This window comes from Gymnoscopelus microlampas (genome assembly GCF_963454915.1).
Source record: "Gymnoscopelus microlampas genome assembly, chromosome: 9".
NCBI lineage: Eukaryota > Metazoa > Chordata > Actinopteri > Myctophiformes > Myctophidae > Gymnoscopelus > Gymnoscopelus microlampas.
The window spans coordinates 10,363,839-10,390,417 of NC_139946.1; the positions used below are offsets into that span (position 1 = coordinate 10,363,839).

The 26,579-nt window shown below is 43.2% G+C and overlaps 1 protein-coding gene across 1 annotated transcript in view; it reads right to left on the minus strand.

The window, feature by feature from the left end:
- The window catches only part of ncanb (neurocan b), a gene marked incomplete at its 5' end in the record, with an annotated part of 142,303 nt that extends 116,025 nt beyond the window's left edge, over positions 1–26,278 (minus strand). The window contains 5 exons of the mRNA XM_084065954.1: positions 3,065–3,192; positions 5,182–5,356; positions 14,531–14,699; positions 16,482–16,711; positions 26,242–26,278. Coding sequence (XP_083922080.1) covers positions 3,065–3,192; positions 5,182–5,356; positions 14,531–14,699; positions 16,482–16,711; positions 26,242–26,278 — 739 coding nt within the window. The remainder of the gene's footprint in view (positions 1–3,064; positions 3,193–5,181; positions 5,357–14,530; positions 14,700–16,481; positions 16,712–26,241) is intronic.
- Positions 26,279–26,579: the final 301 nt, after the last annotated feature.

Sequence of the window (26,579 nt, forward strand, 5' to 3'; positions counted from 1 at the left end):
CTCAAGGCCGACAGACTGCATGATGCCTCCAACAGCTGTCTGGTGGAGGTCTTGAGTCTTTTGTGAGTGTCAATGTGTATTCTGAGCTTCTGTAAAAGGAGAATTCCAGTCATTTTAGATGTTTGGTTTGATGTGTCGCTAATCACTCACCAACATACAAAGGGCCGTTGAATTTTTCCAGAGAAGCCCCTGTTGTCCATTGTGGAGACCCCTTCCCCTGGCATAATGGAGTAATGTGTATAAATGAAAATCACCTATTTTAGCACCTCCAAAGTTCATTTTTTTTCCACTAATCCTCATTTTGCAGTGTACTGACACTCAAACATGCACTGAATGTCCCTTATGAGCTGCCGTTCATGCAGAACGACGTGAAGCTTGTCCTCGGTGTTGCCAGATTCTGTGAGAGAAACAAGCAACCAGCTCCATGTCGTTCTGCATGAATGGCAGCTCATAAGGGACATTTAGTGCACGTTTGAGTGTCAGTACACTGCATAATGAGGATTAGTGGAAAAAAAACTTTGGAGGTGCTAAAATAGGCGATTTTCATTTATACACATTACTCCATTATGCCAGGGGAAGGGGTCTCCACAATGGACAACAGGGGCTTCTCTGGAAAAATTCAACTGCCCTTTGTATGTTGGTGAGTGATTAGCGACACATCAAAGCAAACATCTAAGATGACTGGAATTCTCCTTTAATGATTAGTGTGAAGGTGTCTGTCCACAACAACAAGGTCCCTCATTCTTGGTTTTTGATTCTTCAAACAACACAGCAATGCTGCTGCTGGAAAAAAAAACGGCTCCGCTGTCCAGGTGGAAGGACAATGCACCACCACCCGCAGTCCCACATTGGGGGAGAAAGAAGAGGCACCCGTTGCTGCTTCATAAATCCATGGAATTATGACAGCGTCAGCCTTTTTCCTATCTTGATCTGACACTTGGCATGAAAGAACTTTTAAAGATGAACTCCCCACAATAATCGAGTAGCCTACTGGACTGGACAGCTGTCCTCCGAACATTTTTCCAAACCCGCCACTAACCATCCTTTAACATCCTGGTGCTGTGTGGAGAGACTTTTCTCCGCAACAAATAGAATACAGAAAGCTCCTGAGAATGACATCACCTTGACTGGTCACTTGAACTTGATACTTTTCTCATTTGAAAAAGAACTAGACACTATTTGGATTACGATGACATTATCAGGGTTTTTTATTTCAGCCTGTTATTGTTTTAGTGTTTTTTTTGTCTTGCATTGCCCTGTGTAATTTGTATTGCCTGTTATGTTGATTGATCTCGTAACGTAAGTCATATCAAAGTAGGGTGACCAATGACAATATATTCATCGCAAAGCCTATTGTAATATCTAAGCTAAAAGGTGTAAAAACATATAAAAATATGTACACTGCCTATTATTATTTCAGGTTATTTCAAGAGGTTATTCAACTCTCTCCAACTGTCTTTCAATCGCACGTCATTTGCAGCATGCACGCCTGACAGTGCAAGGCTTGCACTGCCTTTCAGCCTGATGCGAGCCCCTGTCCAGCGGTTTTCAAGATTAGCTTCAGCCAAACAGATATGCACGCGCGTGTGCGCCAACATGCATGTGCGCCACACTGCCAATATCATGTGGAAGATCCACATGATATTGGCATGGCTTCATGTGAACCTTTGAGTATATGAGGTTTATGAGGTGTATGAGGTTTCCACACGACAGCAACGATATGTGGAAAGAAAACGTGTGGAGGTACAAAGATGGCCTACTGACAGTGTACAGGATACATTTGGTGTTGATCGGTCCAGCGGTTTACGAAATTAGTTCTGGACAGGGACAAACACACGGACGGACAGATGGACGGACGGACGGACGGACGGACAGACAGACGGACAGACGCACGCACGCACGCACGCTGTGAAAAGTAAAGGTTTAGAACTGAGGATTATAGAAAATAATAAATAGACAGGGTTGTAGAGGTAGAAGTAGGACCTCAATTGACTGGTCAAGCAGATGATATGATGAGATGAAGCGTCTGTCCAGAGTGATGAAAAATACGAGACAGGGGAGAATGAGGAGGAGATGGGATGGAGAGGGAAGAAATGGCAGGCTGAAGATAAAGAAGATTCATGAGAGGAACGGGAATGGAAGAGATATGAATCTGCGGATAGACATGATAGACAGACAGTGTCTGTCAGACGTATGGGTCAAAGATGAATAAGGGAATGGCTTAAAAGGTGAATGTGAAGGACTGCAATTTTTGTGTGTGAGGAGTAATGTGAAGTATATGACTGTTGAGGAGTGAAATACTCATACTGTAGGTGAAACCTGTGCTGAAGAAGCTGCGAATTTATTCTAAATAGTATTTTATATTTCTCTAATACTGAAAACGTACCTGACACTGGCCAGATGCAATCAAACCTTAGAATTATTTCCAATTATCATTTCACATTTGCTTTTAGACTTGCCGGGCTCCTAAACGATAATTTTATCCTAGATTGCGGGAAAGCCATCATTGTGGGTAATACTCCTGATTGGAAAGTAGGATCTGCTGATTACCTTTTTTTTTTTGTCTACATTTAATCGATTATTTTTAGAATTATTTTATCGCCCTCCTCGCCCAGCTTCCCTCCCCTGAACATGACCAATTGTGTTCGTATAGGCCCATGGCCGAGCCGGATGCACCACGGTGTATTCGAACCCCTAGTTTCCACGGAGTTGGATAAGTATTTTAACTCTGCGCCACCCAAGCGCCCTATTAGTATTATTTTAATCAGGCTGTTTATTTCAATACCTGGCTGCACAAGAGGATACTGAAAACCGCTGCCTTCATAACCCACCAGGCGCCATCGACTGTAATCTAGCCTGCTGAGTACTTGAATCAGGCACAGCGTGTAAATACTCTCAACATAAATACCTCTGATAGCTACTTCCCAATTGCTATTTGCAGTCAATGACAGGTCTGGTCCTACCATCTAGTAAAGTATGACCCAGATACGCCTCACCTCGCATTGCGTGTGGGGGTTTAGTGGGAGCATGCATGACTAAACTCTAATTGAGGACTGTCTCCTACCTTGTAGCTTTTTTGCAAAGCAGTAGACATCGAACAGCTCATCAGGGGACCTATTGCCGTAGTTACGGACTCCAGGTGAGTCCTCGCGGTCGCCATAGCAACCAGGCCGGGGTGTCTGGATGGGGTAACTGCAAGGGGGGTCAGAGAGAGCGGAAGAGAGAGAAAGAGAGGGAGAGAGGGACAGAGAGAGAGAGGTGAAGATAGTATTCAGTGATTACAGTCCTGCCATGAAAAAAGGTCTGGTTCTCTTCTCAGGAAGGACATGCTGTGTTCACAACAGTATACAGACAACAAAGTGGAAACCATTGCATACTGTGATTTAAGAGATATAATATTGCATGTTCTCCCCAGAGATTATCTAAAAATATCACCTGGCAGAGCAGTGATGAATGCTCAAGATATCTGCATTTTCCTACTGCCAAAACATGGTAATGTATGTCAAAACTCATAATATAACTCTGAACACAACCAGAGGACAACACAGCAGGCATTAGCTCAGCTGATATTTCAATTACTTATGCCCTGTGTGATTTTCAGTCACACTGGGCATAGTTTGATTATTCAACAATGCAATCTTAAATTGCTTTTTAAAGTTGTCTTTATCGTGCCAAAATGTTCTATGAGAGAAAAGGGACTGAGTTGGGAGGGAGAACTGAATTGTGAAGTGTGCATGTGTGCCTGCGTGCGTGCGTGCCTGTGTGTGTGTGTGTGTGTGTGTGTGTGTGTGTGTGTGTGTGTGTGTGTGTGTGTGTGTGTGTGTGTGTGTGTGTGTGTGTGTGTGTGTGTGTGTGTGTGTGTGTGTGTCTTTGTGTGATTGAGGAAGAGAGAGAGAGAGAGCAAGACGGAGGGAGGGAGGCAAGGAGTCAAAGGGAGGTTAAAGGAATAAGGAATTCCTACAGTGGCTACTAGGCATGTCTGTGCTGTGGGGGCTGAGAAAACACTGATCTATATTCTGGCTCCAACTGTGCAATTATTCCACCACTACATTGATTCCAACAGCACCAGGGCACAGTAGACGAGGATGATTAAAAGATTACAGCACGCATACCTAGACTTATCCAGGGCTACAGAAAAGGACACACACACACACACACACACACACACACACACACACACACACACACACACACACACACACACACACACACACACACACACACACACACACACACACACACACACACACACACACACACACACACACTCACACACACACTCACACACAATCCCAAACAAGCATGAGCGCTCGCACGTACACAGATACAAACAAATATCCATTTAGACTGCCTTTGATGTTGCAGCGTGTTTTCATCATAAGGTAAAAAAAGAAAAATAGTTAAACATACCCTCTGCATTAAACATTACTCTACTTGGTGGCTGATGAAGCGACAGCAGACATATACTATAATTCTTTCCTTTGTATTAATTGGACATTTTGTTGCCGGCTCCTGTGCAGCCAGAGCCTCCTGGCTGTGGACCAATTAGGGCTCTCCGCAGTGAGAACAACAGGAAGGTAGGAAGGAGAGACAGGAAGAAGGAAGGAGGGGTGGATTGCCCCGGGAAGGAGAGAGGCTTTGAGAGACTGTTCATAAGACGACAGTCAATCTGCTGGGAGGCTATAGTAGTAACAGGGACTTGATATAAGACTATTGATGTGGTACAGTAACCCGTTACAAAGATAAGAGCGTTTTCGGGCACTGCTAATAAGGGCTTGGTGGCAAAGGATCAATGTACTGTATGTCTGGAACATACTGTACATTGCATTACCTCAGGAGTTAAAGTAGAAACCTGGAGGCCTGGACACCTAGGAAGGATCCTTCCTTAAATCCTTTAAGGAAGGATTTAGGTTGACTCCTAGCCTCTTGCAGTTCCAATCTCTGCTACAGTGTGTATAGTAGTAGTAGGATGCAAAATGTAAATATTGAGTTAAAGCATGCTTATTTGCGTTTATTCTGCAGCGCTGGCAATGTGCATTGTATAGCTCTAATGGACGATTAAACAAGGACAGCAGAGCTGTCAACACTCCCATTATGAAACTAAGCACCTAAATTATAAAAGCATTATCCATCTCCTGCTGTGCATACAGTGAATACAACCCGCCGTTCGGAACACCTTACCGTACAGTCTGGTCAGACAGCCAGCCGGCATCGCAGTTGTCGTAGCCGTCGTCGAAAGTGGACTGGAGCTGCCCTGGTGTGGCAATAACTGCCGAGTTCTCCACACACACCCTCTGGGCATCAGCGAAGGACAGGGCGTAGCGGTCGTGAGGTGCCCGGTAGTGGAACACCACGCCTGGGGGGAGGTAGAGAGCGGAGATGGAATGCGATGGGAGTTAGTGCAGTATACATGGATGAGACGGATATTTGTATTTAATGGCCTATGACCTCGCATGGTAGGCATGGAAATCTTTACACACTGTAACCTTGAACCATAAAACATGGACACACGCCTCCACAAGCAGACACACACACACACACACACACACACACACACACACACACACACACACACACACACACACACACACACACACACACACACACACACACACACACACACACACACACACACACACACACTCTCCTCGACATTATTATCATGTATCTGACATTGTTCCATCTGTGCTGGAGAAAACAATAGTATTCAGGTTAAACAATCTGTGTACGTGTCTCATTTGCATGAGACAGCAGACAACCAGCTTATCTTCTGGGACAAGAGAGATGGTGCCCTTGGATGCAGCCAGTTTTAACAGCATACACACCACAATGCCACATTATTGCCCGTATATAATAACAAAAGAAATAGGAATGAAAGAATGTGTAGTGCGAGCAAAAGCTGAATTGTTGTGGTCTGGTCTGTACAGCTCAAATGCAAAAAGAAGAAGAGGCGAGAGAGGTGGTAGAATGGGAAGGGAAGTAGCGGGAAAAATAAATAAATAAGAGTGCTCTCTTATCTGTTTAAAATAGTTTTGACAAGCCAGAGTATTCTTTCAGCACCTTGGACAGCTTCCAGCGGATCAGTGTGCGCAACAAGGAAACCTGCCGTCAAATGAATATCTTGCAACACATTGTTCCACCGCCACTTTCCCCTGAAATCAAGGTTATGCAAAGAAGGAAAGGACAACTACACTACTTTCTCGCTTCCGGCAATTCCAGCTAGCTAGAAGATTTGTCACACTGGGGGGCAAACTGGAGCCGGAAGTTCAATGGAATGCATTAAAGTCAATGAGAGCCAGGTGGACAAGCATATGGATAAACACTATTTCTGAATGACTGTGACCATTGTAAAATAATCGATTCAGGAAATTAAAAGAAGTAATTAGTTTGTGGATAGGGATCCACAAACTACTCCAGGAATCCAGATCCTCCTGGTTTGGTGTCCTTGAGTGAGACACTTAACCGTTGCCGTTGTCATCTGTGTGTGTATGCGTTTGTGTGTGGATGGATAAATGTAATGCACATTGTAAAGCTCTTTGGAGAAAGGCACTATACAATATAAATGCACTTTACCATTTGTGATGAGGGGGTGAACTCAACATCGCAATACAGGATGGAATAAGCATGAGAAAGACAAGGATTCAACTCTTTCTGAGGAGAAATGCTGAAGACAGCAAAAGTATAGTTTCCATTAACACAGGTCGCTCTAACTTGAATAACTATTAAAGAAGACAAGCAGTCAGCTGCCTAAAATAATCATTGAGAAGTTTGCTGGAGACGTGAGTCAGTAGTGGCAAAGAATTATGACAATGCCATTAAAATGCTCACCACTGTCACCAGTCATTCTGGGTGTAAATGTCTAATTGTTAGTGCACACATGAATACTGTTACATCTGAATTATGGAAAGTGTCACAGACTGCATTATGCAGACTGTATGATGACATCGAGATTCAAGTACGAAGTAGTATCAAATACTATGGTAACTTGCTGTAACCGAGAGTTCACTCGTCAAACTGGTGGCGACGAAGAAGAAGAAGGTGATGAAAGGGACAATGTGTTCAGTGTGCAAGGCCTGATGTCATTAGCACAAACAAAGACAAGTGGAGAGCGGCGAAAGAACGGCCAATCTTACCAAAAGAATACAAGCCCCAGAGAGAGAATTAGCATGACAGAGATCCTCGGGGAAAAGAACTCTTGTAAGTCTGGGTATCAGGCATGTTGCATATAATTGCAGGGCACAGGGAATTTACTGTGAATAGCGTGACCGAAGACATCACAGAACAGTTCAATTACAATCAATTATCCAGTCAGTATCTAGAATCTAGCTTTAGAGAAAGATAGGTGCACAGATGGACACCAGGAAAGCCTAGAGTGACAGGCTGGGTGTAGTATTCCCTCAGACAAGTCGAGAGTTACCCAATTAGTTCTGAGAATAGAACAGTATTACTGACATCTGCAATTTGGATAGACTCACCAACTCAAAGCCAAGTAGCTAGGTGTCGATTACACATTTTTATTAAAGAAGACATCTCCAGACACTTAACTGTCATAGGTAAATAAGTCCTAAATGTATACATGTTTGGTTCTAAAATACCACAACAAGTTAAATGCAGGAAGCACGCATGTAAAAAACGAATCAAAATATAGATGTTCAGCCACTGTAAATACACAGTGAGCTCTTCACTAATTAGAATGCAAAAAGAAAAAGCAAGAACATGGAGGCTAAAGGAATGCCCCATCGCTGACATTCCAGTCAGAGGGATGGAATCAGAGGCATTAGGAGTCCTAATTGGACGAGAACAGTACTGGAACCTGGTCCCTGGATGATGACCTCGTCACCCTGGAAAGTACAGTATGTTCGGATGGCTGGTGGAAGGAGAAGTTACCACTCATCGTCATCACTGAAGCTGTGGACAAACAGTAGACGTGATGCCTGTCAGTGTCTTGAGAGGAACAGCGGTCTCTCAGATCAGTTACACAGCGTTTGGGAAATCAAATCAATTGGGTTTCACAAGAAAGTATTTGAAGAGATACTGTGAAATGTGTTGGATCGATGTGTGAAGTCATCCTCCCATGGAAAAAGGAATAGGTGAGCTTCCAATTACGTCACAAAATAGATTTGATTCTCTTCTCTGACAATTTTTAAATGATATGTATGACAGGTATAATGACGTTAATCAAAATTACTCAGCACAGTGCATAGTAGAACCAGTAGAGGAGAACGAGGTAAGCGGTCCCGTACATTTTTTCTCATCATGCAGTGCTCATGGAAGAGAGGATCACAATGCAGTTGAGAGTCAGATTTGACAGTTCTTCTCACAAGAAAGCCAGTTGTTGAGTGATTGTTAATAGCTCCCAACGTGAACCCACATCTTTTTGGCATTTTGATTAGTTTAGAAGTACAGAAATAGCTTTCATGCCAGATATCTACAGATGTTTCTCAACGACAGTGATGGAGATGTGTTGAGATTTCTGTGGACACAACAAGGAATACGTTCAAAGTGACCACACTAAGAATGATCAGAGTTCCTTGTGACATGCCCTCTGGCCCATTCCTACTAGCAGCCACCATTAGACATCAACTCAGACAACATGGCATAACACACCGAGGTGGTTCAAACCACTGGTGGAAAGTACTCTGTATTGTTTGACTTAAGTAAAGTAGCAATACCACAACATAGAAATACCGTTACAAGTAAAAGTCCTGTATTCAACATTTTACTTGAGTAAAAGTCCACAAGTACTGGCATCAGTGGAAAAAAGGTACAAGGCCAGAAAGACTGGATCTTTGTAAGTGGAGAACAAACAGATAAGAATCACAAAAGCAATGATCTAGGAAAGAACAAGAGGAACGGCTTCTTCTCCATTCAAAGTTTTGGGTCTAGTCTGGAGGACTGGAACAGATTATTTCATATTTGAAATAGATAAAAGCACCCATGGATTTTATGAGTAGAGGAGAGGTTTTCTAAGTTGCTGATCAAAATGCACCCCATGTACTCAGGTTGACAAGAAACACTAACACAGGTCAGGGAAAGACATTGGAAGGTCAACCACTAAGAAGATTACGTTAAGGCTGGACAACAGCATACTGCTGCACCCTGTCTAGGGTTAGACTAGAGCAGTTAATCTAGAACTAGTTTCAAATGTAACTACAGATGCATTTTTAATGTCATTCAGTCAGTAATTTGGACTGGACATTTGGAACGTGATACAGGGAAAGGAAATGAAAGCGTTCTTTCCTGGAAAGAGAATCACATGGAAATACTACAGTATATATTGTGGAAAGAGTAGCTTGGTGCGGGAGGTTCTGGGAACATCTCATGAGATCAAGGGCCTACTGTATCTGACATACAAATAGATGTTAACAATGTTAACAGAAGTGGAAATAGTAATCAAATCAAGATCGCTCTCTTATCTGTCACAACCCATTACCATTCACCTCAGTTAATTTCTTATTTGGACACAGAATTACACCTTTGCCTTCAGAATCGATTGATGTTTCAGAGACAAGACAAGTGGATGGAAAACAAATGACAAAGCACTGGAATTATCACCGCAGACTGGTGAATGAGTTTTGGAACAGATGGAAAATGGAGTACCTAAAGGAGTTACGTTCAGCCCTCTGTACACGTATAAAAGCAGTCCTGTCACATGTGGAAGATGGGATGATTAGAGTAATGTCAGATCCTGTTCGATCAGCAATCCTCTAAAACCCTTCTAAAAAAAGACCTATTCAGCATCTTTACCATCTTGAATTGGAGCTATACACTATTGTTGCTATATGGTCACTGGCCAGAGTCTGTTGAAGTTCATTTTGACACAACAAAGTCTTGTTTTCAGCACCTCAGACAGCAACAAGCGGATCACTAATTAGTGTGATTGTGTGCACCTACAAGGCAAGGAAGCCCGCTTATAATGACTACACATCGTTCCACCACCCCTTTCCCCTGAAATTAGTATAAATGTATGATTACGGTATTCGCACCACATCAGATCAAAGGTACATAAAAGCCAAACAAAGAACCAGAATCAGAACGAGGGATACTGTATGTCTTACACAATGTATAGATTAGATTCCATAATTGAGAGGTGGACATCTCATTAAATGCATAGACAAGTCACTGACATTTAGGAATAAAGTCACATTTATGTGTGTTTAAGACTTAGTAGTATATAAATCAGTTGGCTGATTTTATTTTGTGATGCTTCATACAGTATGTGTTGTGTTGGAATGTGTCTTGTTGTTGTCTTGGCCAGGCCTCACTTTAAATGAGAATCCAAATGTGTAATTAAATAACACACACACACACACACACACACACACACACACACACACACACACACACACACACACACACACACACACACACACACACACACACACACACACACACACACACACACACACACACAAAAACCTGCATGTAACCTCTTCCTGCCATTCACACACCTAAAAGTGAGTGGGCAGCTGTGCCAGGCATCTGGATACTAACAGTGCCTCCTTTATTTGCCATGGCTTTGTGGATAGTAGAGAGCAGGAGTAGGGCAATCCAAGCAAGCCAGACAGACACAATATGTGTGTCCCTCAATGAAGACATGTCTTATGTACACACTAAAACATGTGCACACATACGTAGGTAATACACACAAACACACATTATTCTTCATTCCCAGCAGCCCAGCCAGGTGGTCTGTCATCATAGTTTCACTCTCCACTGTTCCTCTTCACAGGGATTAGAGGAGGACTTCTGTCTTTCATTAAGGCTTCTTCTTCTCTCTGTCTTGCCTCCCAGTTTCTCAATTTGTGTTTCCATGCTTTCTCCTCCTAGGAGAAGCTAGCTGGTTGGCTGGCTGCTGTGCACGCTCTAGAGACAAATGGGTTTCCTCTCTGTAAGGGGAACCCAGTCCCATTACACAGGAGGGTGACACTCCCAACACCTTTCTATTCTCTCTATTTTTATCATCACAACACAATCCTCCATAGTCTCAGGGACGGAATTACACTCATTTGTGGGGTAAGCCAGTACTGAGAAATGCCCTCATTTTACCAGTGTAGAAAATAGCAATAGTTGGGGTGCCTGGTGGACGTCATGTCAGACCGCATATATACCATAATAGAGGTTCGGGCCGCTACACAGCCCTCACATCTACACAGCAGCCCGAACAACTACATCACAACGCTGATCCGACCAATATGTCTGAGTCATAGAGTTGGGGGCTTTGTCAGAGTACCCGTCGTACGCTTGTACCTGTCTACCTGTGTCTCTTTTATGCCCATATATGGAGATCTCTGTATCCGTCAGTCCTTGTCCCTTTTATGGCCATATATAGAGATCCCTGTCTGATCAGATGTCATCAGTATATTCCCATAATATATTGGAATGCCCATATATGTGCATATTGGTTGGATGGGCGGTTCTGGACAACTTGATATTCAAACTACCCGACGGCGGGCACCACACTCCCTCGAGTCATTGCCACAGATCTGTGGCTCTGGACAACCGGTATGGTAAAAGCAGTATGTGTCAATCCTTGTCCCTTTTGTACCCATATATGGAGCTGACTGATTTGTTCTCGGGAACTCCTTATATGGTTGTGGCTCAGTCATAGTGACATGAGCGTGACGACATGGTCCGCCAGCCTGCCGCCGGCCGGTCCTCCCTTAAGCCAATTTTACTATAAGATACATAAGGCTATATAACCTTCACACAGCTGTCCCTGGTTCAAATCCTAGCTGTGGTGCTTTACTATATGACATCCACCCTCTCTTTCCCACCTTTCCTGTCTCTCTGTTCACAGTACCTGCCTGAAATAAAGCAGAAAATGCCAAAAATAAAGATATTTCAAAAATAGTAATAGTTGAGGTTTACCCATACTTCTGTGTCAATATATTTTCACTTCATTATAGTGTTTTCACTATGAGAGGACATTAAGCGAAGCCTGTCTGACTGCAGCTAATGGCAGCTGGGAGTGTCTGTAGAGCTCAGCCAGTTTCCACAGCTACCCCCCGTAGAAACAGCGTTACAAAATGAAGCTTTCAAGAAAGTCAGTGGGCTTGATATGTCTATTGTCCCACCCGCCAGTTAACCATAGCGGGCTATATCTCACCACGGACAACGGCTGACAAAGAGAATCAATGCCCCCATGTTCTAATTGGCGAGACACAGGCAATTGACCAGTCGATATGTGGCAACAGAATGAAGAAGGGGAGAAGAAAAAGTGGGGAGAGAGAACGGAGGGATGGGGGCAGAATGGTGTGACTGAAAAAAAAGTGAAACTAAAAATAAAGAGACAGTTAATCTCCTCGGGGCTTAAATAAACAGGTGAGTTTTGAGAGGAAGCCCAGTGGATTAATATGCTATTGATACAGCTGAGCAACATCAATATATATAATATCTGCTAATTAATACGTTAAGCACTAGGTGGAATTAGTGCGAGGAGTACTGTGGTCCGCCACGTAGCATGACTGGCAATTACGGCTAAGCCCCTGAGAAGGCTACTCCTCGACAGACAAGTAATTGGTTTCTTTCTGAAGGAGTGTTTTTTACTGCGTGTTAATCGATTGGCCGAGAGTGGGAGGGACCAAGGTCTCCCTCGAGCGGTGCCAGGGGCCTCACACGCCACGACACATAAAGGCCTCTTATGGAGGAACATGAGGTGCTTCGCATGCCTGTAAAACCCAGAAAGCATCCTCCTCGATGTAATCATGAAAACGTAGTGACCCATACCCACGCATGTCATGCACATGCAGTGTGTATGCATGCACACACACAGACATACATACAGTACACACGTGCACAAACGCACATACACTCATGGGAGCTATATCCACATAATGGAGCGGAGGGCTGTATCTGTGTTATTCTCAATGGGAGATGATGTAGCTGGAAACTGTTGTTCTGCCATATGTGGGTGAGTGAATGAGGCTACTGGGCTTTTAGAGTGCTGCGGGAGCTGACGCTAGCAGCATTAGCATGGATTTGCAGCGAGCAGTGGCATATAGTGCAGCTAATGCATTGTGTGACACAGGCTGTAGTCATTACCATAATAGGCAATTATTAAAAACCAAGCCAGCAACCTGGAAAGGATCTCATGACACCTCTATGGCTGAAACACTTGCATGTGGTAATTGGTATGCTATAGTTAGCAACCCCAGGGTAAGTTGATATTATCGCAATATGGGGTCTGCAGCAACGTAATAAATGTTTTGCCTTTTAAGTCCAGAGTGTCATACCCTCTGAGCAGCAAAATGTGATATCAGCATGTATAAAGTAAATCCTTTTTTTTACACTCTCAGACTCTCAGTAACTAACATAGTGCTGCATTTCAGTACTGGTTATTTTCATTAGGCTTTCAGAGCATGAACAGCTCCTGAGCTGAGCTGCCCTGGTCAATGATGTTTTATACGACACTCCAGGAATCTCACCTTCTCCCACACCTCACATATTTTCCACAGATGGTAAACAACCTTTGGCATAATGGCCATATTACCCCAACATCGGAATGGAGTTATAATGAGTTCATTCATAGTGCCAGGGTTTTGGGGGCAGTTTTGGGTCTGTGCACAACCAAGGACTGAATTGTTGCATCCCGTGGACAAAAGGGTTGTTGCTACAGTAAGAATATCAGGGGCAGCAAGAGGCACAATTTGATAATAATATTATATTAAATGATAATACAAATTGAGCTGCACCAATCAACACACACACACACACACGCACACGCACACACACACACACACACACACACACACACACACACACACACACGGTTGAGTCAATGTTGGCTAAACATTGTCATGGAAGTTTGCATTTTGATTAATAAATCAATCTTTTCCAAGGACTGTTTTCAGCTAAACCGTTCAAATCAATACGTACTTTAAAGGCACGGCAAATGTATTTGTATACTGTTGCAAGTTTCATGCACAAAGGCAATTCAAAGTGCTTTACATAAGGCATGAAAGAGCATTTAAAGGCATGAGAAGGCAAATCAATCAATCAAATCCGCACACCAATATGATGCTCCCGCTTGCATAATTTATTTGCCAAATAAATTATGCAAACGGGGGCATCATATTGGTGCTGATTTGATTCTTTTTTCACGTGTTGAGCTTTTGATCCAACACCTAGCCTAATAGGTCTGGCATGTGCATGTCTTTTTCCCTTTTACTTTCCTTGAAAATCAAACCAACCACAATATTCTTTGGGAAATGGTTCAGCAGTAATGTCAAGTATATACTGTAATTCGTAGTCAGTGGGCTAAACCAAACCACCGGTCTTGTGCTTGGGTGTAAGAGATGACGTTTATATGCGTACAATCATAAATAAAGTGTATCCATCAAAAACAAGAAGTAGTCTAATAACGGTGTGGCTTCCCTGTGAATCTCTGTTGTCATAATGAGGAAGTCATCAATATTATTGATAACGTCAAAAATGGAGTTCTAGCACCTGGATCTGAGATTTTGAATTCACAAAATGTGATAAATATTCGGGTATTGACTTGGCCTCTCTCTCACTCTCTCTCTCTTACCTGTGACCTCCAGTGGCACTGTGTCCTGTTCGTCATTGATGCCCACCACCACTTCACAGCGATAAAGGCCAGAGTCACTGGAACGCAGGCCAGTCAGAGCCATACTGGCATTGTAGCGGTTGTCCTGGTAACCAGGCAGGGTGACACGACCCTGGAAGGCCTTCTTTATCTGAAAGGACAACAGAAAGTCAGCAAGGGCACGGAGGAAGACGAGCATGGGAAGGATAGACCGAAGACTGCATGGAAGCTGGAACTAAGAAAAAAAGAGAGGTACCGTATGAAAGAAAAAGGAAGGCACTAGGCAGAATGGACAGAAGGAAGGAGGGATGGAAGAAATGAAGGAAAGAAGGATGTGAATAGTGACCTGTTAATCAACATAGATCATTCAATTCCTTTATAAAGCTTGCAACTCCGGAGTGAATGCAAAAAAAAATGATAATAATGAAAATAATATCCCAAGGCATAATTTGGAGAGAATAAGGAGATGATTCCAACCTATAATATTAAAGCAATGAAAGGCTGTACAATATAAAAAACAAACAAATAAAGTGTAAAACTAAGGAGAATATGGTGCACTCTCTTTCACTGCGAAGGAGGACATGGTCATAGTAGCGTGACTAGATGTAGTGAAGTTAGTATAAATTCCATTTCAGACACGTCTGTCTTGCACTTGGGAGTGAGAGACTGAATTGAGCATACTGTAGATGCAGTTCAAGTGCTGCCAATAGACCCCTTAAGAGACGACGTCACACTGATAAGAACCAGTATGCGTGCAACCAGTACTGTATGCGCGCAATCAAACCCATTCTGTCAGGTCTCGCCAGAGATGGGAAAAGTACTGACATTCTGTACTCGAGTAGAAGTACAATTACTTGTTTAAAAAACTACTTTGGTAAAAGTAGAAGTACTCATTCAAATAATTACTCGAGAAAAAGTGAAAAAGTACAGGCTCTGAAATGTACTTTGTGAGTAAAAGTAAAAGTATTTTTACCGGATATTTCTGTGCAAAGCCAATTGTACCCCAAGGCTATTAAAAATTGTGCACCTGAAGACCATGTAGACTTTTTTTTTAAACCAAAGCTACAGTTGTGCGAACTTTTGTCTTTACACATACAGAGTAGAACTACTTTTAGCCAGCATCATGATATCATTAATAACCACTCACCTAATGCTTCGGAGGCTCAAAAAGAACGCACTTCCAACGTGTTTAAGTCACAGGAGCATGGTTTCATATTGTTAATATGACATTTGGCCCAAATCTGCGTTTATAATCCACGTGAGTTCATGTTTACATTTTCCCCTCCGAGTCTTACAGATCAGCGTCATGGTGGCAACAAAACAACACACTTCCTCTAAAAACGATTTCAAAATAAGAGCATCTGGTAATATGATTAGTCAACAGTAGCTTTATTTTTTAGTCTAGTTACAGGAAGTAGACATTTGCAGTAGGCCTATGTTACACACCGGTGCAGCGGCGGACTGGCCATTTGGCGTACAGGGCAAATGCCCGGTGGACCGCTGGGCCAGTGGGCCGCTGGACCCCAAAAAAACAAAAAAAAGTTTTTTTTTGGGGGGGGGGGAATATTTTCGCTCCCGTTTTATGATTATTACGGTCATTTCCGGGTCGCGCGGCCCAATTATTGGTTACGTTAATGTTTGGGTTGGGATACTTTCCAGCAGGGGCCTCAGTGCGGCTGCAGAGTTCATGTGCAGGGCTGGGCTGAGGCAGTGAAACGCAGGTTGAGAATTGATTGCATGAAACAATCACCTGTGCGTCCAGTCTCAATGTTGGTAAACGAATAATTGGTCTATAGTATAACAGTATCATCATACTGTACATAACTGAGCATGTTCACTCTCATAATACACATCGGTCTGTCACTCTGTAAAGGAGCTTCATACACAAGCCTACAGAAGTAATGTGAACTGCATGTGAACTTCTCAGCCTTACCTTGACCACATTGTCCTTGGCCACCAGCACAGACTGTTCCTTCTGCAAGCCATCAGAGCCTCTCTGGCCCCAGACCTTGGTCCATTTGATCCTCGGTGGCTCGTGGGATGGGCCCGCGCCGGGCCGCAGCGTGTAGAGGCATGGCAGGAGGACGGTCTTAGACAGCTCCTCACTGATGGTCTGGTGGGTCACTTTTCGCATGTTCACCACAGTGTTTGCCTGGGCTACAGCTGCCAAGGCAGAGGAGAGGAGAGGAGAGGAGAGGAGGGCAAGAAGAAATATGGGAAGAGAAGAGAAGTTGTTTTAAAAGACACGGACACAAAGACAACCCCCCCTTCCACAGACAGTTTGTTACCGTAATTATCTCATGTACAGGAAAATGTGTGTTTCTTAACTGGTTCTTTTGATCCATCAGATCATCTTTTGTGTTGAGTAACACGCAAACAACTCATTCTCTCTAATTGATTATCGGCCATTAATCCTGCAGATCGATGACTGAACAGTGGGAGGCAGGGCCACACACTACAGGAGAGGAGATATCAGGACTGCTTTCATAAGCCATACATCAAACCTGGATGTTTGTGTTACAATCGATATCATCATCTCCTCCGGGCAGAAAGCACTACTACTGCATTCATTGACCCACACCATAAACGTTAGCACGCATCACACAAACTGTTTTTCCTCTTAACATTCTGTTATCGCAACATTTTCCCTCTGCCAATTTAAAAGGCCCATTATCTATTAATAAACCACCAATATCGCATGCCGCCGGCATCACACCAGAGTAAATATATTGCTCGAAATATTCATCTCAGGCCCTCCGGCATTAAAAGGATTGCTCAGTTGTCAGTCCTGATGGAAAATGCAATGCCCACCATACCACCGTTACAAGTCAACAGTGTGGCTTAACGCCTCTGTATTCTGTCAGTGTACACAGAGTTTATGAAAGAGAGAAAGAAAGAAAGAAAGAAACAAAGAAAGAAACAAAGAAAGAAAGAACGAAAGAACGAAAAAAAGAACGAAAAAAAGAACGAAAAAAAGAACGAAAGAAAGAGTGGAGCCTTGAGATCCACAGTATCAATCACTAACCATGCTGTAAAACACAGGAATGTACACGTCTCTCCTCTGCCTTTTAAAAGCCCAGACTCATTATGTACTCCTTCGATCGACTACTCTATCTCTGTGGGAACTCCTTTATAAAGGCACTAATTAATTAAAAAAGAAAAGAACTGAGGTCTGTCAGGAAAATATCATTTCAGCAGTGCCCAGGGAGAAGCATGAGTTAAAATCCATTTAATCAGCGTTCACTATTGAATGGAATGTCATGCTGTTATGAGTGGGCGAGGGAAAGAGAGAGCAAGGACAAGAGTGAAAGGGAAATAGAGGGAGAGAGATTGTGTGTGCGCGTGCGAGAGAGAGAGAGAGAGAGAGAGAGAGAGAGAGAGAGAGAGAGAGAGAGAGAGAGAGAGAGAGAGAGAGATACAGAAAGAGAGATACAGAGAGAGAAAGAGAGAAATACAGCGAGAGGGGGAGAATTGTAAAAATACAACTGAGAGAAGGATAAAGCATTTCTTGCTTGGGGTGAAACAGGAAACGCGTGCAGTCGGTGGAGAAAATGAGCCATTGATTTCTTTTCATTTCTGTTTCCTCTGCACACCTTTCCGCGGGGTCCCGCTCTGATGCTGTCTGAATTGGATCTGATGTTGGAGCATGGAGAGACTAGGGTCCCCTTCCGTCTGCCACACTGTAGGAATGGCCCCTCCTGTCTGTGCAGTAATTAGATGGCAGATTGGAGGGAGCTCTGCCTCCTTCCACAGATCACAGGCACACCGCCGTGTGAGCCACTAATTCTCTCCATGTCCTTTTGCTCCTCTGTCACTGTTCTCCCTCTCTTCTGCCACTCACACTATAGCTCTGCCCCACTCTTAACCACATGAACCCTAGTGTCGCCATTCTGGGGCAAAAAATAGCTGATCTACACAAGCTCACAGTGTGGCGCATTGGAATACAGATTTTCAGAAAAATACAGTATGTACTGTAATCCAACAAAGCTATTTTAATTTGTCTCCCTGTATTAGGTCACGTAGGGAGAGAGACAACTCATTTTAATAATCGTCCCTCTTCTAAATATTTCCACCCACCAGTAGAGAAATATGTTTTCCTCATCTGCCATATTTTTCTAACATCTAACCAGGAAATACTCTGTGCATGTAAGAAAATAAAGGTTTAATTCTGTGTCTTACCAAAATCGTTCTTGTGAAGCAGTTTGTTTGTCGGTGAAGATTCTGAAGTGTGCTATGTCTTTATTAGGATCCCCATTAGCTTCCACAAAGTGGTCACTAGTCTTCCTGGGGTCCACACAAAATATCAGCAATAAAAACATTGATTGTCTGTCCTGATGAAGGTCTAACGACCGAAACGTTGAATAAAGAGCAATTCTTTTTTTGTTACAAGATTCAGACGGTGTGCGGGTCCTATTCTTTGGTTTAACCATCAGAGATCTCCTAGCAATAAAAACAGACAATAGTTAAAATTGTGCTTAAATAACTAAAACTATGTGTTATTGCAATTCCCCAGGCAGTTGAGCCCCAGGCCACTTGAGCCAATTTGCCTTGTGTTGACTTGTCTCACAGGCAAATGGAATCGATTTTTAAATACAAGGGTTTCATATTTTTCCTGGGAAATTATCTTGTTTTTTGACTGCAGTCAAAACGCATTGGTCATATTTTACAAGGACACACAAGGACAAATATACATAAACCTATGGGTTTCCAACCTGAAGGCTTTAATTCATTATTTGGTGTTATAATAATTATTAAAACAATAAAAAGGCATTTATTTTTTATCAACATTAGAATGAACATAATCCAAGCTATGCGACCCCTACAAGCTATGCGACCCCTACAAGGAATACATAGTTATTTTTACATTCAGGCCTGGTATTTTCCCTTAGCCCTTATCCCTTAACGCACGCACGCACGCACGCACGCACGCACGCACGCACGCACGCACGCACGGCACGCACGCACGCACTGACACGGTCACCCACTTCCACAGTGACACACAGCCACTAATGCTTACACATTCATGGTGTTGCTGACATTTTTCATCCCTGCTTGATGGTTAATGTGCCTTTGAGCAGAGACAAACTGCAGAGGCTGTCAATGCCTTCTCCTCCCAGCTGCAAGAGTGCTTAACATCAACCTTACAGTTACACACATAAACACACATACAGTACCTGTACCGCAACATCTGGAGTGTTCATTTAACTCTGAGATTACGCCCTTTCAAGTCCATTTTCACTCTCTCAGAGTTAAATGACCACTCCGAATTTTGCAGTGCAACCACTGCCCTCAATACCCTCATACCTGACTAACTCTCTAAAGCAGGAGTCTTCAACAGGGGGTCCGGAACCCTAGGGGGTCCTCAGAGTTACTACAGGGGGTCCACCAAATCATTGTGTGATAGGAACTTAGTTTCTTTACATTTGAACTTGAACCCTAGCATCCCTATTCTAAGGACAACTTTAGCCGAAAATAGCCGATTTACAAGCTCACAACGCCTCGCAGCGCAAGGCGTTGTGAGCTTGTACAACGCAGAATACAGAATACAGAGGCGTTGTGAGCTTCATCTCTCTCTCAGGGAGGGGGTCCTTGGGCTGAAAACGTTGAAGACCCCTGCTCTAAAGCGAGTGACACCCACAACCACAATACTAGAGGGAGCGACAACGATCTGGTACTACCCAAATATAGAACAAACATGGGAGCACTCTCATTCTACTAGTCTGACACCAAAATGTGGAATGCCCTGACAATGTAGAATGCCCTGACAGACACCATCCATTAAAAGATGTAAATCACTGATCTCTTTCAAAACTGGCCTGAAAAATCATCTATCAGGAGACCACAAGGGGAGGGGAATGCTAATTCCCATAGAAAGGAGGTGTCATTCTCTTTCCTTTTTCTCCTTTGTACATATTTGTTTTGCATTTGTTGATGACATGTATTATTCTGTATTTTTTTATGCTATGTTGATGAATTGAATACACAATGGAAACAAGTCCCCAGGACTTTTTTTTGTTATCCTTTTAGCCTTAATGTCTGACTGTACCTCGTGCAGTTTACATTTCTGACTAATAAAGTATTCGATCAATCAATCAATACACTGTAACATCCTGAATGGTACAGCAACTTTAACACTTTCACACACTTACAGTACACTTTCCTCTCCGGCAAGCACTGTCTGTCAATCTCCCACATAGAATGATCCACATTAAACCCTGCCGCTCTGTTTCACAGCATCAAACACCGCAAATTATTGCTCTGAAACGGCCTCTCACGTCATGCTCCAGAGACGCTCGACCCACTGAGTTAAGCGACCTGTAAGATGGATGAGCATTTCAGCTTTTCAAAGGCTCGGAAACGAGAATAAAGGCAAGACAGAATAGTGGAATAAATGAACAAAGCCATTGTGGTCATTAACAACAATTACCCTGAAATCTTCTCTCACCTTGCTTGCCAATTGGGTGATATTTCCTGCTTTGTGTAGGGAGACAAATGTGACTTTGGCAACACACGTTTAGAGTACAAGAATGTAAAGTACTTTGCTGGAGCCTGAGGGCTAATTGATATTTTGTTCAACAATTTTTATTTAGGGGAGACTGTGCCTGGAAGTGGCTTCCTGTGTGAAATACAAGGTCTGTGAAATACAAGGTCTAAAAGGCCAGCAAAGTAATGCTTAATTTATAACAAAAATCAGTGTACATGTATCGATTTACAATAGATGTACAAGCTCACAACGTGTCGCATCGCGACCCATTGTGAGCTTGTAGATCATCCATTTTCGACACGCGACACCGGCAAACTACAAAGTATATATCAGGCTTTCACTCCGATGGGTTGAATGCATGGAGGGAAAACAGAAGCACTTTCTGTTTTACCTGATAGCATCAGTGAGGTACTGTTCTCTCTCACTGACTCCAGAAAAAAAAAACTGCCGCTACTGAAGGGAGATGAAGAGGCACAGTTGAGTCCAACATAACACGGCAAAAAGGAGAGTGCAATCAAAACAGAGAGATTGAGTCAAGATGTCTAAACAAGGGGGGGGGAAAGGAAATGGAAAAAGCATTGTGCGATCTGTAACAGGGAAATGGATTTGTGTGATTGGAAAGAAGTCAGCTGGGATTTGACAGAAACAGAGATGGTGCTGAAACACAGTGAGTCAGCAGAAGATTTGTGGAGATATTGACACAAACACACATGCACGCCCGTACGCATTCACGCAATGCACGTGTACACACATGCACTTAATTCATGCCATCAAATGTCACTCCCCTCCCTCTCGTTTCCTCTCTTTGGCTTATCCCCCAAGGGGATGTGGCATTCATCTATGTTCAACTGTTGAACCACCACAAATTAGCGTAGACAATAACAAACACACACACACAACGGCGGATGAGCACATGCACACGATACACGTGCATGTGTGTGCGTGCGTGCACACACACAGGCAGGCAGGCAGGCACACACACAAGCACACACACACACACACACACACACACACACACACACACACACACACACACACACACACACACACACACACACACACACACACACACACACACACACACACACACACAGTCCCAAAGGAATGAGTCCCAAAGGACTATCAAGCAGCAATTTGCTTTCTAGACACTAATACAACCAAACATACTCTTTAGCTGAGAGGCATCAGTAATGTTTCATCTGTTAGCCAGATCCCAGCCATGTTCCACCTCAATAATCAGCACACCATTATGCTCCCTGCGTTCCCTGTGGCAAGCGCACTCAACCACGAATGAAGCCAACAGTGCGAGCCAATCACAATCTTATTCACACCCTGCCTCCCCTTTCGCTCTCTCTGTGTCGACTTTATTTGTACAAAATGTGTGCCTTTGTTTTCTCTACAATTGACCTAAGAGCGTTTGGTCCTGGCCTGTGCTGCAATGGGCAACACTACACCGAAGGAAATCAATTGTAGACACCTTCTTGAAAGAACCCTAAATTACAGTTTGAATAAAAATGTCTCTATTCCCCATGGCAGAATAATGAATGTAACTTGCAACTCCATTGCCAGGGATACACCAAATCTGCATTTAGATGAAATGTTTTTACAAGCATAACCCCTCAGAGACCTTCTTTGTTTGGATATCCGTATGTTTTCCATTGTACACTCCGTCCTCTGTGTCTTTTAATGAGGACCAATCAGACACAGCCACTAGCTTAGTGGAGAAGGAGAGAGGAGAGGATTTAGCTGAATGTCAATCATCTTTACTGATCCTCCCAGTTTCCACTATTTTATTTAGCCATGTACAGGGATCTTAAATGTAAGAGCACTGAGTCACACATGTACAGACATTTTAACAAGGATGACCTCTAAAACATATCACCGAACATACAGTACATAGACCACACAACAGGAACAACTGCTGAATGTAAAGTTAGTTGCCAGTATTATTGGTTGTAAAAGAAAGGTAAGCTAGACGATGCAGCAGATTAGGGCTTGCAAATCAATGCGTGCATCAGAATGTGTGTGTGTGTGTGTGTGTGTGTGTGTGTGTGTGTGTGTGTGTGTGTGTGTGTGTGTGTGTGTGTGTGTGCGTGTGAGTGTGCGCGTGCATGTGTATCGCCTGTCTTAGTGTCGTCCCAGATGAAATTTCCACATTGTAGCATAAACGTGGCGAAGTGTCTTGTGTTCTACAGTATGACGGGTCAAGGACAACTGTCTACGAGCCAATCCATGCTGTGTGATGCATGGAGTTCTGGCCGTGCCAAAATTGTGGGCCATGTTCATGCAGTGTGGCTGGTGCTACAACGATGGTCAACCTGAGACTGAGACATTTAAAAATATACAGGGAAGGTCAATGTTTGTGTTGCAACTTTTACCGGAAAAGATACTACCACAATTTTACCGGATTCATGTGGAATGCCCGTTGACTATCTATCCCTCTCCTGACAAAGAGAAGTAATTGCAATGATGTCCAAACTACAACAAACATGATGTTTGCTCTAGTGTCCAATCTGCTTGTCAACCAGTAGCTCTCACTGTCACCAGGGTCAATATTTCTCAATGGAAGAGTAGGGAGACCATGTTCAACCACTGCAGATTATGCTAAATTATGGGGAATCAATCACTACCTGCTATAGACTACATGCTCGTGCATTAAAGTTTCATGAAAAATAGCTGGAGATATTATCATCTCCCTTTGGATTGATTTGCCAGTCCATATTGTCCTCTTTTTCCAAGTCAAATCGTGTTTTGTTTTGTGGAGGTAAAAATGGTACAGTACAACCACCTTTAATAGCTTGATTGTCTCACTTGAATTAGCTGTGTCCTTGTCTGTGTGTTAAGACTGTTTGGAGAGGGAAGGCTGTGAGAAGACATGCTTTGGACACTCACCTCAAGGAACCTTCCCCCTCTTATGGGTAAGAAAAGGAGCATCTCATTTCCTTTACTCTAATTCGCAGAGACACCCTCATGATTGCCACCATTGGCCCATCTGTCATGACTTCGGAGGTGTTCTCAAATTATTAAACACAGCCGGGGAGCCTTTATGTGCCTGGCACAGCACAGCACACGGACTTGTGGCGGATGGTAATGGCATTTTCCCCATAATAGGAACACAATGGATAACATCACTCTCTATTCTTTCCCCCTCTCTCTCTTCCTCTCTCTTCCTTGGTCTTGCTCTCACTTTTCTCTGTCGTGCCTTTACAATGCAAAATACTGAGTGTCAATGTAACTCAGAGGGTGAAAATGGACCTCAATGTCAATTGAGTGAGTGTGTGTGTGTGTGTGTGTGTGTGTGTGTGTGTGTGTGTGTGTGTGTGTGTGTGTGTGTGTGTGTGTGTGTGTGTGTGTGTGTGTGTGTGTGTGTGTGTGTGTCATAATGTAAATCATGACAAATGAGCTGTTCTATATAGGTTCTCTGCTGTGTGCTTATGTCTCTGTTATGAACTGACAACTACAAATGATGTGACTGTACATAGCAGATGAGTGTCAAGTAGCAAGGGGGGGGGGTCGTCTAGATTGAGAAAATGCAGTTCTGTTGTTGTACAGAATAGATTTTGTAATATTTTACAGTGATTTTCAAAACTCTGTGGTAGTCACGGCATTGTCCTGTCAATCTTATAATCTTATCTGGCAACAAAGTAGGATAAAACAAACTCCCAGCCAGACTGTTACAGATTAAAATAATTATCCACAAGAGGCAGTGGTTTACCACGATTTTGGAACAGTTATGGGGCATTGTTAGACATGAGTGGAGTACCTACAAACCCTTAACTGTTCTAAAATCATGGACATAATTCCCAGTTGTAAAACAGTTTTGAATATCAATTTCATTTCAAGAATAATTTCTACACGAATATGGTACATTTTATAAACGAGATGTTAGCGCAGTGATACTGATACATGTGGTCCAGGTGTGTGTTTATTAAGTATTTTACAATGGGACTCAGCCAATCAATCAAGCAACAGAACTATACATTTTATAAGAGTGGAACTACAAGGGCTGATCAAAAAATATTATTATTTGTTTTCCAAGATTGTTTCCGAAAGTGTAATGACATTTGGACAGTTGCATATTATGTTGGGGAGGCTACATATTAACACATAACGCATAATACATAAACATATTGAGATGCACACTATACTTTGAGATGAAGGTTAAGTCCTAGAATATTGCAATTAGCCCTCATACTTTCAGTCAAGTCAAGTCAGGTCTCATTTTCAATTCATCTCACGTGGTGTTCCAAGCCTCATGTGGCTTTCCAAGTCTCAAGTGGTGTTCCAGCAGAGACGAGCCAAAGGCATAAAGTAAACCTTCCCACTGGAACCTTTTTTTGTTTGCTGAATACAGGGAAATACACATACAGTACAGTACAGAAGACAGAATCTGACAGAACAACAGAAGTACAGTACATACTGGAAGAAGTTGAGCCAAGCTGTTGTTTTATCCTTTGGTATAAATAAACATTCCAAGGACAATAGCGGTGAGTGTGTGCTCTCCTCTGTGTGTGTGTGTGTGTGTGTGTGTGTGTGTGTGTGTGTGTGTGTGTGTGTGTGTGTGTGTGTGTGTGTGTGTGTGTGTGTGTGTGTGTGTGTGTGTGTGTGTGTGTGTGTGTGTGTGTGTGTGTGTGTGTGTGTGTGTGTGTGTGTGTGTGTGTGTGTGTGTGTGTGTGTGTGTGTGTGTGTGTGTGTGTGTCTAACAGCACATTGAATAAAACATAGACTTAAAAAAAGAGACAGACATATAGAGAGGAGAGAGAGCGACACACAGAGATAAACAGAGGGAGAGAGGGAGGATGAGAGATGAAGAGCAGTTTCTCTTTTTTTTTACTGAAGATTGAGAACAAAGTCTAAGCAAATCCATTTATTGCTCCCTTTCATCGTCGTATATTATGCATTTAAATGATATACAAATATATTGAGATTGATGCTGGTACCAACTCTACTTCTCCTAATGATGGCAACGCTGTGGCATACTGTAACAAAGTGAAATTGGGTAAAACTTGATACACACAGCGCACACGAGAACACACACACACACACACACACACACACACACACACACACACACACACACTTGGGGGTGTTCCATAAAATAAAGTAGATTTAAGTCTGTGGAGAATGTAATCGGAGTACAGGGAGTCTATAGCTAGCTTTGTCCTAAAGTGATGTATGATGGTCGCCCAACGCTGGGCACCGCACTCACTCGTGTCCTCGCAGATTTTGAAGTCGGTCAGTCCCATCTATGCGCATGACCATATATAGCGGTCGGATTGGCGGTTCTGGATAACCGGATCTCCATATATGCCTATATATTATGGGCATATCGGTCGGATCGGCGGTTCTGGACAACCTCCTATCGACGCTGTGCACTCAACTCCCTTGGGTCGTCTGCGATGTGCATGCCGAGTTTGAGGTCGGATGGTGGCCTGGATTACAGACTACCTCATCAACAGGCCCCAGTACATCAGAATGCATGGCAGCTCGTTAGATGCGCTGGTGAGCATTCTGCGTTCACCAAGGAACTGTGCTGTCACCTTCCTG